Source organism: Caenorhabditis elegans, chromosome V (assembly GCF_000002985.6).
Source record: "Caenorhabditis elegans chromosome V".
Taxonomy (NCBI): domain Eukaryota; kingdom Metazoa; phylum Nematoda; class Chromadorea; order Rhabditida; family Rhabditidae; genus Caenorhabditis; species Caenorhabditis elegans.
This window is the reverse complement of record NC_003283.11, coordinates 15,578,676-15,594,933: the sequence shown is the minus strand read 5'-3', so window position 1 is coordinate 15,594,933 and position 16,258 is coordinate 15,578,676. Positions and strand designations below refer to the sequence as shown.

The following is a 16,258-nucleotide window of genomic DNA, read 5'->3' as shown; positions in this document are numbered from 1 at the left end:
TTTCGAGAGTATAAATTAAACAGTTCTTGGAAAAATAGTGGGGGGAAGTGTTGAAAACTACTCCTTTGGTCCCAAAATGACCAAATATCATGAAAAAATTTCGAAAAAATTTTAAAGTTGTTTTTACTGTCAAAATGTGACAATTACTCAGTTTTTGTCACTCATAAGTTTGGAAGTCGACCAAAAACAATGTTTTCCTACATTTTGATACTGCAATTTTGTTCGAATTATTCTTATCGAAAATTGTAACGGTAGAAACATGCGACAATGCTTTAGATTTCTTCAAAAGCTCATATTTTTCAACATTTTGGCAATTTTCCAAAACTTTTACCGAAAATTATGAAAAAAAAAAATCTTTTTGGACTGTTTTATTATGATATTTGGCCGTTTTGGATTGTAATATTAAGTGTATTTAGACAAAATCCCCACTAGTGCTACTCCACCTTCAAACATTGCGGAACAAGTTTCTTGAAAAAACTAATTTTTTCCATTTCCGAGTTTTTTTTCAAACTTTCTTCTAAAAAAACAAAAAAAAAGTTTGCACGATTGAACACTTGAAATTAGATGAAAATTCCATTGAAAAATAAAAGAACAAGTGCACTCTGCTTAACTTCTTCGGGAGTTTCGGGAGTCAAAGCTCGCCAACGTCGTCAAATGGTGATGCGTGCTTTTATACTATCAAAAAAATACAAATCAATTTAAAAAACAAGAAGAAAATTGTAAGGAATACATATTTCTTCAATTTCTTTTTCAGGTTTCCCGAAATTCATCAATCCTGGCAACATCAGACGGATCGGAGCGAGTCGTGATGCGAACAGAGGAGGATATTAATTTTCTGATTGTTTTATCTATTCAGCAATAAAAGTTCAATATTCAATAATTTTTGAAGCTATTTCTATTTTTTACAAACCCGAATTACAGCTTATAAAGGTTCGCCACGGGCGAGTGGAGCGCACTCTCCATTCGCTACGCTTCGTGCACACCCATGTATTGTTCGCGAAGTGTGTGCAGCAGAGGAGTGAGACATGTGCAGTTTGCGAACGTTCGCGACTCGCGTGTGGCGGGTGTGTGCGCGAACAGTTTCAGGGCTGCCGCACGCAAACCGCGAATCACCTGTGGAGAAGTCATACGTTGATGCCAATGGAGTATCTCTACAACTTCGATCGATTTGAGCTTCATCTAATCAGATTTAATCCGGAAGATGCAATTAAGGTTAGAGATGTAAGTTCAGACTGACAAATCTGAAGTTTTATACAACTAAGATGTTCCAGGTTATCTGCAAATCTCCAACATTCGAATTTGGATATTTCCCGGCCATCGATTTTTTCTTCCCTGAAGAGGTCGCGAGAGTCTTCCAGCCAGACTACGAAGGTGGTTCAGAAGGATCAATCCGTTACCGAAATTCCACTGCCGATTTTCTCATCAGTTTTGAGGAAGAAGAGTTCAAGATTGAGAAAGTATCTCAAAACTAACTAATATTTTATAATAATGGGACTTTTCGTGCATTTTGTGTTTTATTTCAAAACTGTTATCTATAAAAATTTATTTACAATACAACTGTTTCTTAACAGAACAACAGGTCAAATTTTCGAGACAGAATTGGCATGAATCTGGAAAGAGGGGAGATTATATTTGATAGTGAGATTCAGGAATGGGGATTTTTTGTGTTTTTGCTGAAAAAATCATTTTTTTGTTTTCACCGGAGCAAAAAATCATCGTAAAAATTCACAAAAAATTTGAAATTCAGTTACATGTAAGTTTTTTTTTCAAAAAATAACGCTAAAAAATGTAACCGGATTACAAGTATGCTCAAAATATTAATTTTTTCGGAAAAAAACATTTCAAACTCAATTCCATTCTTTTTCGGATTTTTGGCGAAAAACACTTTGTTCTGTTTTCGCAAATTTGTTTTTTTTGCTTTTGGGTCTTTTTTCTTTATTTTTTGTAAAATAATTTCGTTCCCAGATATGGCAGGATTCTTCTCAAAAATATGTGTGTACGGGGCTCGGCGAGTGGCACAAAACGGAGCGGCGTTGACAAGTTCGAAGAATTTCCAGAAAAATCGATTTTTTAGGCCAAGATCTGAAAAAAAGTTGAATACATAGAGTTTTTTTGAGAATATTCGTACTTTGTATTTTATTTTCCACTTCTGAGTTTAAAGGAAGGCACATCTCGTCGAAGTTGTTTGTCCGCATGCATGTCCGCTAATCATCTTTGAGAGTTTCTGTAAAAAATAACTTGTTACTTTTTTTCGATTGAATTATAAATTACCTTGCATTCGTAAGAATTCCTACCCTGTTTTTATCACATAATAAACCCTTATAAGATCGATCAGTGTGTGTGAGTGGCAGTTCATACAAAAACCTTTATTCATCCAAAGACTTGTTCGTTCGCTTTCCAACTCCAGTCCAAATTTGTTTTTTATTCTGTCTCGGTTTTATAGTTTGGGGAATTAAAAATCCGCCGTTGTGTCAGAACTTGAACGTGCGCCTTCGGAGCAAAATCAGAGATCTGAAATTAATGGGGTTATTCAAGTAGTGTCGGAAAATTAAAAAGTGTAGAAAAATTACGTCACAACTGTATTAAAATACATAAAAACATGTATTTTAATACATTTGTGACGTCACAAATGTATTTAAATACATTTTGCTACATTACTTGAATAACCCCATAAAAAAAAGGCAATTAACTGCAGAAAATTTAACCTTACCAGTGGAGTTTCGAAATTGTGATCTCCTGAGCATACGAAGTAGTGATATCGACAGTTTTTACGGGTTTTTGCTTCAATCTTCGTTTTTAATTTTGCTCGGTTGTTCCGGCGGCTCCAGAAGTTAGTAGCATCACTCACAATTGAAATATCCATAGGCTCCGCATATTCGCATCTATTATCGCAATGATCTCGTCAGAATAATCAGTCGTATTCTCATCATCTGAGCAAAGCATTTCATAGACACGATCTTCGTCAAAGTCAAATTCATCGGAGAAATTCATTGGAATCGGGTATCCGCTTGAGCTGGAGCATATGAATTGACGATAGTTCCAGTAGATTGATGGGTTTCTCGTTTTGGCTCCTATAAAAGAAATATGTAGGGTTTTCAGCTAAAAATAGTATAATAAATTACCCCGGTTCGCTTTTCGGGGAAAACTTTTTTTCCCTATAAGTTGCATCGTCATCTTGAAGAAGTAATGTCGCTTTCTGTTCATTTTCCATTACCTAAAAGAATTTGATATTTTTTGCCTTAACTGCTTTCAGTTTTACCTCAAACCAGCGAAGTAATCGTTTCCCAGGCAATTTTCTATCGATAATTCGCCCGCTTATCCCATTTTCTTTGTATAATCTGAAAATAATAAACATAGTTAGTTTATAAATGTATTTCAAAAAAGAGAAACTAAGTTCAAGTCAGTGCTCGTCATTTCTGGTGTTTAGTCCGCAAACACTGTCACGGAGTATTGCACACTTTTCGAAAACTAACGAATTTATTGATTGTGGCCTAATTTGTATGTTTCCGTCGTCATTTTTATATTATGAGATCTCATTTCGGAAATTTTCAGAAGATTTAAGATTATTTTCGAAAATTATATGTCACCTCGTTGTTTTTCGCGGTTTTTTTGTGCATGTTTTTCTTTCGTTGAAAAACACTGAATTATATTTTTAGGAAACAGCTTCAAAGTGTTAAGAGAAAAGGAAAATTGAATATATATATATATCACATAATCTATTCAAATCAGAAAATATTCGAAGAAAATCTTTTTGAACTCAAAAATTGAGTAGTAAAAATAAATGATTTTGTGCGGAGATTTTCAATATTTTTAGGCCTGTAACAAATTTCACGGTTTTGTGGGCGTGACCAGTTTACGTGCAATTTACCATATTTCCTCTATTAGTCTTGCATGCAAGACTAATTTTCAATTGATCCGTAAGAGTTCAAGACTAATAGAGACTATTAGAGGCTGCAAGACTAATTTTCGAAAGCCCAATAACTTTTGGAAAAGTTACCAACTTTTGTTGAAAACTTATTCATACCGTTTAAGCCATGAATAATTCATCCATTTCCAATATTTCATAAGCTATTTAATCACTTTCAAGTTCAATTTATCCAAAAAAAAAACAAAATTGTTGAAGTTTCCTAATAGTATTGATGGCTAGGAAAAAATAGGGATGCAAGAGACTGCAATACTAATAGAGGAAATACGGTAAGTGATTTGCCGCAGTTCAATTTATTCTCATTTCTCAGTTTTCTACATTTTCCCTCCATTCTTTCGCGATTTAACTTGTATGTTTGCAATATTTTTTTTGCCAAGACTCAATTTTGCAGGTTAAACATCTATTGGTGGTTTCGAGACGATTCGCGTCAGAAATTGAAATTTCTCGAAAAGTGAGTTTGAGCGCTAAACAACAGTCGATCTTTTACTGCGGAGCGTTTTTTGCGTTTCAAATTGTGAAAAGTGTACCTTTAACTTGACCATGTGCACGGCCCGGCGGGGGGTACATGGACGAGAATTCTCTACCGTATTCCAATTTGGCTGACTGCGTGCTCAACGTTGAATACTCAGTTTAAAGTTTCGTACACCGTTGCGTACTGCACAGCGCGCATTTTAATTGACGACATTTCGCGAAAATTAACAGAAGGTTTTTTTTTGGAATTATAGAGCTGAAATTGGAAAAAACTATCAGATTTTCATCGAATTTGTGAATAATCGTAAGTATGAAGATTTGTTCTTCACGATATTCAAGGAAAATCGATATTTGTTTTTTCACAGACAAATTGTATCGCATTTCACTCGACGGCAGTTGCTGATAAGCTTTTTTGATCGACTTTAGAGCGATAGAAGTGCGAATTGTTGATAAAATGAATGAATAATGTAAAGAACCGTGATGACGTCAAACTGTCCAAGCGTCACAATTTACGCGCAAATATGATTTTTTCACGCAGTCCCTAACTTTTCCTGCGATTTTCTGCTAGATTTTTGTCCTAGTTCTGAATTCGGGGTAAACAGTACGATATATTCATGATTATAACGAACGATAACAATAACAAACATAAAACATCTTAATGGAGAACAGAGAGAAACAACAAATTGCAAAAACAAGAACTGATATCAGAATTAACGACGACCACGGAAACCGCCTCGTTCTCCACCTCGCCCCTCCGCTACGTCCTTTGAGTCCTCCTCGATCGCCTCCACGGAAATCACAACCTCCACGTCCTCTAAAGCCTCCTCAATCTCCATCGAATCCACCTCAAAATCCTCCATCGCGATCTCCTGATCTTCCACGGAAGCCTCCACCTCCACCACGATCTGTTGAACGTCCTATCTCTGAAAAATATCAAATTAGGAGCATTCAATTATTGCAATGTGTACCTATTTCGATTCATCACAATCTCTCTATCCTTCTCCTTCTGATTCTCAACTTTCTTCAACTTGTCCAGTAGCAGCAGCGTTGCTCGCTTTCCTGCTCAAGACGATTCTTTATGTGCTTCTTCTTGCCCATATAAACTCTCAGTTTCATCAGTTCATCTGGAGTCTTCGCATTATTCTTGTGATAGAGAACTTCGTCCTTATCGATTCCTTCTTCAATTCGACGAGTTCCAGGGCCAGTCGGGGTCCGATCTCGTAAAGACGGACGTTGCTCTTCTGGCCAACTCCGCAGCCACGTCCTTCAGAAATGTCTTGTGGAAGTTGGACTTCTTGCTGAGCATTCGAATTAGGAACCGCTGAGCTGTCCGGGGCTGGAAACTGAACGAATTTCGATAAGGTGCAGGAGGAAACACGGAATTGGAGGTCCTCTGCAAAATCATATAATGTTATTTTTGAAATTTTTAAAAAAATTACGGTTTTAGAAAAAGTCGGAATTTCATCACTGAAAGCCATTTCAACGTCTCTCGTCAGAATTCCTTCATCCATATTCAAACAATTTGACGAGCTGTAGGTAGTTGCGGAGCTGCTGGAGCCAATGTCGGGATGATTTCGGTTATTTGAAGCGATTTCCTCAGTAGAATGTGGTGTGAACCAGCTTGTCATCTGGAAATCATTAAAAATTAGGAGCGAATATTTCGAATATTTTTTTCAAAAGAGTGTTGATTTTGTGCTAAAATCGAAAAAAAAAATGAAATACGCGAGCTTGAGTCTCAAATGTTACTTTTTCTGGTTAATCATGCTTTTCTTCATATTTGAGTGCAGTTTCAAAAAAAAAAGCGTCAAATTTTTGAGAAAACAATTTTTTTGTTCAAAAATGATCGAAAATGTGTTGATTTTTCGCTAAAATCGAAAAAAAAAATATGAAATACGCGAGCTTGGGTCTCAACTGTTACTTTTTCTGGTTAATCATGCTTTTCTTCATATTTGAGTGCAGTTTCAAAAAAAATAAGCGTCAAATTTTTGAGAAAACAATTTTTTTGTTCAAAAATGATCGAAAATGTGTTGATTTTTCGCTAAAATCGAAAAAATAAATATGAAATACGCGAGCTTGGGTCTCAAATGTTACTTTTTCTGGTTAATCATGCTTTTCTTCTTATTTGAGTGCAGTTTCAAAAAAAATAAGCGTCAAATTTTTGAGAAAACAATTTTTTGTTCAAAAATGATCGAAAATGTGTTGATTTTTCGCTAAAATCGAAAAAATAAATATGAAATACGCGAGCTTGAGTCTCAAATCTTTCTAATTCCGAACAAACATGTTTTTCTCCATATTTGAGAGCTTTTTCGAAAAAAATAAGCGTCAAATTTTTGAGAAAACAATTTTTTGTTCAAAAATGATCGAAAATGTGTTGATTTTTCGCTAAAATCGAAAAAATAAATATGAAATACGCGAGCTTGGGTCTCAAATGTTACTTTTTCTGGTTAATCATGCTTTTCTTCATATTTGAGTGCAGTTTCAAAAAAATAAGCGTCAAATTTTTGAGAAAACAATTTTTTGTTCAAAAATGATCGAAAATGTGTTGATTTTTCGCTAAAATCGAAAAAATAAATATGAAATACGCGAGCTTGAGTCTCAAATCTTTCTAATTCCGAACAAACATGTTTTTCTCCATATTTGAGAGCTTTTTCGAAAAAAATAAGCGTCAAATTTTTGAGAAAACAATTTTTTGTTCAAAAATGATCGAAAATGTGTTGATTTTTCGCTAAAATCGAAAAAATAAATATGAAATACGCGAGCTTGAGTCTCAAATCTTTCTAATTCCGAACAAACATGTTTTTCTCCATATTTGAGAGCTTTTTCGAAAAAAATAAGCGTCAAATTTTTGAGAAAACAATTTTTTGTTCAAAAATGATCGAAAATGTGTTGATTTTTCGCTAAAATCGAAAAAATAAATATGAAATACGCGAGCTTGGGTCTCAAATGTTACTTTTTCTGGTTAATCATGCTTTTCTTCTTATTTGAGTGCAGTTTCAAAAAAAATAAGCGTCAAATTTTTGAGAAAACAATTTTTTGTTCAAAAATGATCGAAAATGTGTTGATTTTTCGCTAAAATCGAAAAAATAAATATGAAATACGCGAGCTTGAGTCTCAAATCTTTCTAATTCCGAACAAACATGTTTTTCTCCATATTTGAGAGCTTTTTCGAAAAAAATAAGCGTCAAATTTTTGAGAAAACAATTTTTTGTTCAAAAATGATCGAAAATGTGTTGATTTTTCGCTAAAATCGAAAAAATAAATATGAAATACGCGAGCTTGGGTCTCAAATGTTACTTTTTCTGGTTAATCATGCTTTTCTTCATATTTGAGTGCAGTTTCAAAAAAATAAGCGTCAAATTTTTGAGAAAACAATTTTTTGTTCAAAAATGATCGAAAATGTGTTGATTTTTCGCTAAAATCGAAAAAATAAATATGAAATACGCGAGCTTGAGTCTCAAATCTTTCTAATTCCGAACAAACATGTTTTTCTCCATATTTGAGAGCTTTTTCGAAAAAAATAAGCGTCAAATTTTTGAGAAAACAATTTTTTGTTCAAAAATGATCGAAAATGTGTTGATTTTTCGCTAAAATCGAAAAAATAAATATGAAATACGCGAGCTTGAGTCTCAAATCTTTCTAATTCCGAACAAACATGTTTTTCTCCATATTTGAGAGCTTTTTCGAAAAAAATAAGCGTCAAATTTTTGAGATATTTAGAAAAAAAACTCACTTTTAGACGTTTTCCGCCGTTTCGCGGCTCACGCGGTCGATTTTTGCGGCGATTTGTGGCCTTTTACTGAAAATATTATTTTAAATTCAATTATTAACGAAGAAAACAAGAAAAAACGACGAAAAAACTTCAAAAAACACGAAAAAACATCGAAAAGCCCACCGCAACCAAATGAAAAAAATAAGCTGAAATACGCGAGCTTGAGTCTCAAATCTTTCTAATTCCGAACAAACATGTTTTTCTCCATATTTGAGAGCTTTTTCGAAAAAAATAAGCGTCAAATTTTTGAGAAAACAATTTTTTGTTCAAAAATGATCGAAAATGTGTTGATTTTTCGCTAAAATCGAAAAAATAAATATGAAATACGCGAGCTTGGGTCTCAAATGTTACTTTTTCTGGTTAATCATGCTTTTCTTCATATTTGAGTGCAGTTTCAAAAAAATAAGCGTCAAATTTTTGAGAAAACAATTTTTTGTTCAAAAATGATCGAAAATGTGTTGATTTTTCGCTAAAATCGAAAAAATAAATATGAAATACGCGAGCTTGAGTCTCAAATCTTTCTAATTCCGAACAAACATGTTTTTCTCCATATTTGAGAGCTTTTTCGAAAAAAATAAGCGTCAAATTTTTGAGATATTTAGAAAAAAAACTCACTTTTAGACGTTTTCCGCCGTTTCGCGGCTCACGCGGTCGATTTTTGCGGCGATTTGTGGCCTTTTACTGAAAATATTATTTTAAATTCAATTATTAACGAAGAAAACAAGAAAAAACGACGAAAAAACTTCAAAAAACACGAAAAAACATCGAAAAGCCCACCGCAACCAAATGAAAAAAATAAAGCATTGCAGCCGCGGGACTAGTTTTCGCAACTTTCTAGGCCATGTCCCGTTCGCCGTGCCGTGATGTGTCGATTTAAGCAGCTCGTGTACTTCGCGAGGAGCAGGATTTTACTGACTTTGACTGAAATTCTAGATTTTGAACCATTTTTCATTTGTTTTGTATTCCACGTGGTGAACCACCGGCGGAGCATTGGACCACAAACTTACGAAGTTAGTGAGAAATCCGTTATTGTCACTGACGGCGTCGATAATTATAAGTGTCCATTCTTCCCATATATTCAGCTTGTTTATGACTGAAATTGAATACATTGTTCTCAAAAATGACGAAATTAGGCGAGGGATCTTACAAATTTAGAAGCAAAAGTATTTAACTTTTCCTTGGCAGCTAATTCGCTCCGTCACAACTTTGCTAACTTATGATTGAATTGCCCTTCCATTCTTATATTCCATTAATTCGTTGGCAGTCGTTCCATTGTCCAAGTTATGATGATTCTCACTTGAATTTCCGCCAATGCTATTCGGAGCTGCATTCGCGCTCCGTCGATAACGAAACGTTATTGTGGAGTGTCGTACTCGCCGAGTTTAGCTTTTTTCTTTCTTTTTAGGATTCGCATTCATTCAGTTCTTCATTTTTGATATGATTCCACCGCATTTCTATATTCTCCTTTATTCCATGTAATTAAAATGGAATTCGTCTAAACTGTGTACTGTTATTCCTCTGCACCGCTCATCGCCAATCTCCACTGGTCATTGCTCCGTGTCCTCCTTCGCCTTTGGAATTGCAACAAATGTCGGCGAGAAGTTCGTTGGTCACTTGCCACTCGTGCAGGACGACGGAATTATTGAACTCCTTGTAGGTATGATGCATGTTTCTGGTATCTTTGCAAGCTTCTGAAAATATCGATTTCTGCATGTTTCGTATTTTCTTGGAAGCAACAACTTCTATAAACTTTTTTTGTGTAAAGCTTTTTGTGAAGAGTTGCTTACTGGGTGAAATACACGCGGAAATGATTAATACGTGCGTCCTGTCCCACAATGCTTAAAAAGCGATAGACTTCGTGGCTTAGCGTTAGCCAATTTCTTTGTGCGGGATTGACGATGTAAACGCGCATTAGTGATACATTTTCATGATGAACTTCTTTCGGGCAAGACTCCAGCTCCTTGAGCATTTCAATTTATTGTATACCAGCCGATGACCGCGCCTCCGGCGCGGCCAACGACTGGCGGAGTTGAAAATGTATAACAAATGTCCTTTTAATCATTCAAAAATGCCTCATTAAAAAAAGTTGAAACTTCATCGATTAAATCGCATTTTCTCCTTCCATGGTATACGATTCAGAAAATTCAAAGAGACAGTTAGAATGTTCTGATTTTTCTACTAACACATTGTCATTATCAGGCTTTCGAAAAAATTCCACAGAGTTACAGTTTTATTAATAAGTTAATAACTTTCCTTAACTGGAGAAGTCTGAATAATTAACTACTAATAGTAAGTTCTTTGAATATAGATGTAACGAAACAAATAAAAACTCCTACAGTTATAGGAGGTTGTAGAGCATTTCAGAACTTTTTTGAATTTTCCAGATGATTCTAGAACAGTCTAGAATTTTCTTGAAACTTCCAGAAGGTGCTGAAACAAAAAAATTGATTCCAGAACAAAAATTTGGATTTCCCGCCAAATGTTTTCCTCAGAAAATTTGAATTTCCCGCCAAAATCTTTTTTCTCAGAAAATCTGAATTTCCCGCAAAAATTTTTTTCCCAGAAAATTTGAATTCCCGCCAAAATTTATCTCAGAAAATTTGAATTCCCGCCAAAATTTCTTTTCTCATAAATTTTGAAGTTCCCGCCCATATTTTTAAGGGTCTCACCACGATGGGTCTCGCTAGTTCCAGGTGGTACTTAAGCTAACAAAAAGTTTCTCAGAAAATTTGAATTTCCCGGCAAAACGTTTTTCACTGAAAATTTGAAATTCCCGCCAAAATGTTTTTTACTGAAAATTTGAATTTCCCGCCAAAATTTTTTTCACTGAAAATTTGAATTTCCCCCCAAAATTTTTCTCACAGAAAATTTGAATTTCCCGGCAAAACGTTTTTCACTGAAAATTTGAAATTCCCGCCAAAATGTTTTTTACTGAAAATTTGAATTTCCCGCCAAAATTTTTTTCACTGAAAATTTGAATTTCCCCCCAAAATTTTTCTCACAGAAAATTTGAATTTCCCGGCAAAACGTTTTTCACTGAAAATTTGAAATTCCCGCCAAAATGTTTTTTACTGAAAATTTGAATTTCCCGCCAAAATTTTTCTCACAGAAAATTTGAATTCCCGCCAAAATTTCTTTTCTCATAAATTTTGAAGTTCCCGCCCATATTTTTAAGGGTCTCACCACGATGGGTCTCGCTAGTTCCAGGTGGTACTTAAGCTAACAAAAAGTTTCTCAGAAAATTTGAATTTCCCGCCAAAAAATTTTTCTCAGAAAATTTGAATTTCCCGGCAAAACGTTTTTCACTGAAAATTTGAAATTCCCGCCAAAATGTTTTTTACTGAAAATTTGAATTTCCCGCCAAAATTTTTCTCACTGAAAATTTGAAATTCCCACCAAAATGTTTTTCACTGAAAATTTGAATTTCCCGCCAAAAATTTTTCACTGAAAATTTGAATTTCCCGCTAAAATTTTTTTCACTGAAAATTTGAATTTCCCCCCAAAATTTTTCTCACTGAAAATTTGAATTTCCCCCCAAAATTTTTCTCACAGAAAATTTGAATTTCCCCCCAAAATTTTTCTCACAGAAAATTTGAATTTCCCGCTAAAATTTTTTTCACTGAAAATTTGAATTTCCCCCCAAAATTTTTCTCACTGAAAATTTGAATTTCCCCCCAAAATTTTTCTCACAGAAAATTTGAATTTCCCCCCAAAATTTTTCTCACAGAAAATTTGAATTTCCCGCCAAAATTTTTTTCACTGAAAATTTGAATTTCCCGCCAAAATTTTTTTCACTGAAAATTTGAATTTCCCCCCAAAATTTTTCTCACAGAAAATTTGAATTTCCCGCCAAAAATTTTTTTCACTGAAAATTTGAATTTCCCGCCAAAAATTTGGGTCACCACGATGGGTCTCACCACGATGGGTCTCACCACGACGGGTCTCACCACGATGGGTCTCACTACGATGGGTCTCACCACGATGGGTCTTTTTTTCCCAAACTACAGTAATCCTACAGTACTCCTACAGTACCTCTGCAGTACTACTACAGTACCCCGACCATATCCCATCACTAACCTCAAACCAATATCCCTTCAAAAGGCGCAAAGTCAATTTTTCCCAAACTACAGTAATCCTACAGTACTCCTACAGTACCTCTGCAGTACTACTACAGTACCCCGACCATATCCCATCACTAACCTCAAACCAATATCCCTTCAAAAGGCGCAAAGTCAATTTTTCCCAAACTACAGTAATCCTACAGTACTCCTACAGTACCTCTACAGTACTACTACAGTACCCCGACCATATCCCATCACTAACCTCAAACCAATATCACTTCAAAAGGCGAAAAGTCAATTTTTCCCAAACTACAGTAACTAGTCCAAGTTCTCCAAAATAACTGTTACCGTATTTTCAAACCTAACACAAAACAAATTACAGAATTATTTAAACAGAACCTACAACTTTGGCAGTTATAGTATGAAATGTAAGCATTCTCCTTTAGCACTGAAAAAAATTTCAGAATTTTTGGAGGGCTGGAACGTGAGATAAGGGCGCCATCAGTGGTCGGCTCCCAAAGTTGGCTTACAGGACCAAAAAAAATTATAAAAATTCTGTGACGTGAAAATCTTATGAGAATAGTTGAAATATACACGGGTACTCGAAAATTGGAGAACAATTAAAAAAGTTGGTCCTGAAAAGGTTGATAATTTGGCAATATCACTGATTTTCAACAAAAATCTCAGGGTGGCGTATAGAAGTTGTACGGCCTTTTTTGCGTTTTTTTGACCTAGTAACTTCAATTTTGAAGCTATCACTCTGTAAAAAAAATGTCAGTAGGTTTTTTGAGATTTGGAATCGAATGGCATTAGCAGATTTTTACCAAAACTGACACACGTGGCCACAGGGCATATTTTGGGGGGGGGGGGGGTGGCGTATAAAACTTGTACGCACTGTACAGTACCCCGACCACATCCCATCACTAACCTCAAACCAATATCCCTTCAAAAGGCGACTTCCTCTCTTTTTTTCCCTCAAAATTCAAAAAAGTAGGCGTGGCCTGTAATTTTTTCGCTTTCTCATTGCTCAGCTTAAAATTTTACAGCCTCTAATTGGTTGGACACGCCCACTTGTTGAAATTGACCAATAACGAAGCGAGAAACTCGCTCGCTTTTTCTGCGAACTATGGACGTTTCCGCACGCGGGAAATTCCCGTTTTCCGCAGACTATGGACGCACCATGAACAAAATCATGTTTCTTGTACGGCATGATATTTTCGTTTGAATTCTTCTCGAAAACCCCATACTCAACAGTACAAAGCTAGACACCCGGTTATCGTTCTTTCTCTGCGTCTCTTGCAGCAATACGCTCTATATCTGTGGTACTTCTTTTTTTTGTTGAAAACATTGCAACCTAAGATGTTCTATCTGTTCGGGCTTTCGGTTTTGTCTTTGCAAGTAAACGCGCTCTGTGGGCAACCTTAAGCTTCGAGAGTAAAATTATGAAATTATTTGTATTTCAAACTTTTCAATATTTCTATTCCGCTCGAATTGTTTTGAAATAATTTTTGTTTGATAGAGAATCAATTGAAAGCGAATAAATGCAATAGAAATTCTACCGTACCGCGTAGTTTTGCAACGACACTCCGCTCAGTAATACAAAATACAGCACCGGAGGTTCACACTACTTCACTGTCACTTTCTATTTTCACTAATCAGGGAAGCCAGGAGCCCGTACAATCTAGCAGCCGAACCATCGTGAACTATGCGCCTATAAGAAGTACAGTAACCTAATTCACTTCATTTCCCAGCAGAGAATTCCAAAAACACGGGGCACCTAAACTAGGCAGAAATGGTAATTTCAATATGTCAACTTTAAAAAAAACCATTTTACCGCCGTGAACAAGTCCCAATTTCAGAAATGCTCCGACGCCTACATATTTCGAAGCCTCAGTTTGCCAAAAAAGCGATCATCTGGTTGGAACACGGCGATGAGGAGAGCATTGCACCGAATATTCTCGAAACCGAAGGCGAATCGAGTGGCGAGGAAAATGTAGACAATCCACTCATCGCAAAAAAATCCATTCGGAAAATCACACCGGCTCGATCATTCGAGAAAAAGAAGAATCCCTTGCAGCCTTTGAACATCAAAAATGTGAAAAAAGTCAGGAAGAATTCCTCGGATTCCGTTTGCTCGAGTAAAAAGAGCGGAAAACAGGGTAAGAAGACTAGGTTCTTAACGTTTCAATCAAATAAATTATTTTCAGCTTCAGTGGACCAGGTTCCGCCGCTCCTGCAACGAGCTCTGTGTACGAAAAGCCGTTCTCCGAAAAATTCGGAAAATTTTCTATATCTCGAGAATGCAGTAGGACGTGAACACCAAGCCCATGTCGGACCATTCAAAAAACTCCGAGGACGCGATGAGGAGGAGGATCGAGATGAGAGAATGTGGTGTCCGCCTGATGATGATCAAAACTTGGACTACGACCTGCTCAAAAACGCGTACTGGAGAGCAATTTGGCGCCAATTCGAAAATCATATTCCGATGGAGGTTGCACTTCAATGGTTGATGATCAACGACTATTCAATTGAGAAGAGCCTTGATTCCATTGATCAAGTACTTCCAGATCTTCCACGTGCTTTCCAGCCACTTCGTGTTGTGCAAATTGAGCGGTTCAAAGATGCTCTCAAGAAGATGAAAAAAGGGCCAATTTTGCGAGAAATTCAGAAGAATTGTGTAAGTTGAAGCTAATAGAGAGAGAAAATTAAAGAAAAATTCAATTTTAAGCCATATATTTTCGAGATTTTTGCCGGAAAATGTGATTTTCCGGAAACTCGAAAAGTCGAAAAAAAAAATTTTTAAAGAAAATTAACAATAAAGATTAATTTTCATAATATTTTGTTTAGTTCATAAGCGAAAACATAGGAAAACATAAAAATTTTCTTTTTAAAATAAAAAGAAAATGACCAAAAATTAAACGTTATTTTTCAAAAAATTTTCGATTTTTGTGAGGATAGTCTGAATTTTCTCAAATAAAATGCTTCCAGATGCCCAACTACAACCTCGACGAGATCCATCACTTCTGCCACGCATTCCAACATCACATCATGGAAAAAACCAGCAAATCCTGCCACTGCAACGAGCCGCTCTGTGAGGACTTGGAGTTTCAACCTCGATGGGCTTGTCAGAATTGCAACAAAGCGTTGAAGTATTACGATCCAATTCCCGACGATACTAAGCTCTGTCTGATCTGCTCTACTTATCAAGGAATTACTGGAAACACCCGTCCATCGAAAGCCACTGTGTTCAGCAAGGAAGAAGCCAACAAGGTTATTTCTTGGAATACGCTGATGCGAACATCGTCGGGCTCACTGTCACGGGAAGAGTTTGAGAAGATCTACGCATTGAAGAGATCTGAGCTCACAAAGGAAGAGATCGAAATTCTCGGACACAACGACAATATCAATCGTCATTTGGCTGTGGAGAAGCGTATTTCTGCAATGTCAACGTCTGAAAAGCTGAAGCCATATTCTATCCCGCTTTTCCAAAAATGCGGTTATCAAAATGGACATCACATGATCGTTGAAGTTTGCCCAGGAGTAGCGGAAAAGCTCAAGACGATGATTGTTTCGGTGAAAAATTCGAAAAATTTCGAACGAGTTCAAAGACCATAAATCACATATCCTATTGCATTTTTTTCGGTTTAAAGTTACTTTGAAGGCGCAAACGTTATCAAAAGACGAAGATTTTATGAAAAAATTTTAAAAATAAATAAAATAAAAATATTTTCGAAATTCAGCAAAAAATAATGATGCAAAAATAAACCATTCGCTACGAGACCCATCGAATTGCAATGACGCTTGCGCCTTTGAAGTAACTGTATGTTTCCCTTATTTTTTTTAATTCCAAATCCCTGTACTTTGACTATAAATTTTTGTTGTTTTCTTACTTTGCACATTTCTCAATTCCCGAAGTTATTTCGACATTTTTAATTGCTTTCCCTTTTTTAAATTTAAACATTCCCCCGGTTCTCACTTACAAAAGTGATATTCTGTTGATATTCTTGTTTCTCGTTTCATAATGCTGGTTGA

At 35.7% G+C, this 16,258-nt stretch overlaps 2 protein-coding genes and 2 pseudogenes across 6 annotated transcripts; 2 read left to right on the top strand and 2 right to left on the bottom strand.

Moving 5' to 3' along the window:
• The first annotated feature begins 260 nt into the window (after positions 1-260).
• fbxa-139 (DUF38 domain-containing protein) lies at positions 261-1,550 on the top strand. Its single transcript, NM_074475.3, has 2 exons — positions 261-1,221; positions 1,272-1,550. The coding sequence occupies exons 1-2, from the start codon at positions 1,135-1,137 to the stop codon at positions 1,470-1,472; spliced, it is 288 nt and encodes a 95-aa protein (NP_506876.1). The 5' UTR covers positions 261-1,134; the 3' UTR covers positions 1,473-1,550.
• A 198-nt stretch (positions 1,551-1,748) lies between these two features.
• Positions 1,749-9,867, bottom strand: B0391.10 (annotated as a pseudogene). Its single transcript has 8 exons — positions 9,313-9,867; positions 9,173-9,258; positions 3,260-3,338; positions 3,123-3,214; positions 2,711-3,071; positions 2,272-2,511; positions 2,129-2,224; positions 1,749-2,082 (listed from the first exon to the last, which is right to left on the bottom strand). Coding segments are annotated over exons 1-8 (1,843 nt in total).
• F28F8.7 (ELM2 domain-containing protein) lies at positions 4,317-16,227 on the top strand (the record flags this gene model as incomplete). 3 transcript variants are annotated; one of them, NR_136374.1, is made up of 4 exons in its annotated part: positions 4,317-4,376; positions 14,086-14,385; positions 14,434-14,903; positions 15,215-15,841. NR_136374.1 is itself a non-coding variant. In NM_074473.3 (4 exons), 3 exons carry the CDS (start codon positions 14,088-14,090, stop codon positions 15,839-15,841), a joined length of 1,395 nt encoding a protein of 464 aa, NP_506874.1. The 3 variants fall into 3 exon arrangements, 2 of the variants coding, with proteins under 2 accessions (NP_506874.1, NP_001309640.1); NM_074473.3 differs by lacking the exon at positions 4,317-4,376 and adding an exon at positions 9,565-9,822 and having other exon boundaries at positions 15,215-16,227; NM_001322594.3 differs by lacking the exons at positions 4,317-4,376; positions 14,086-14,385 and having other exon boundaries at positions 14,862-14,903.
• On the bottom strand, positions 5,104-6,021 carry F28F8.10 (annotated as a pseudogene). The gene has a single exon. A coding segment is annotated over exon 1 (918 nt).
• Positions 16,228-16,258: the final 31 nt, after the last annotated feature.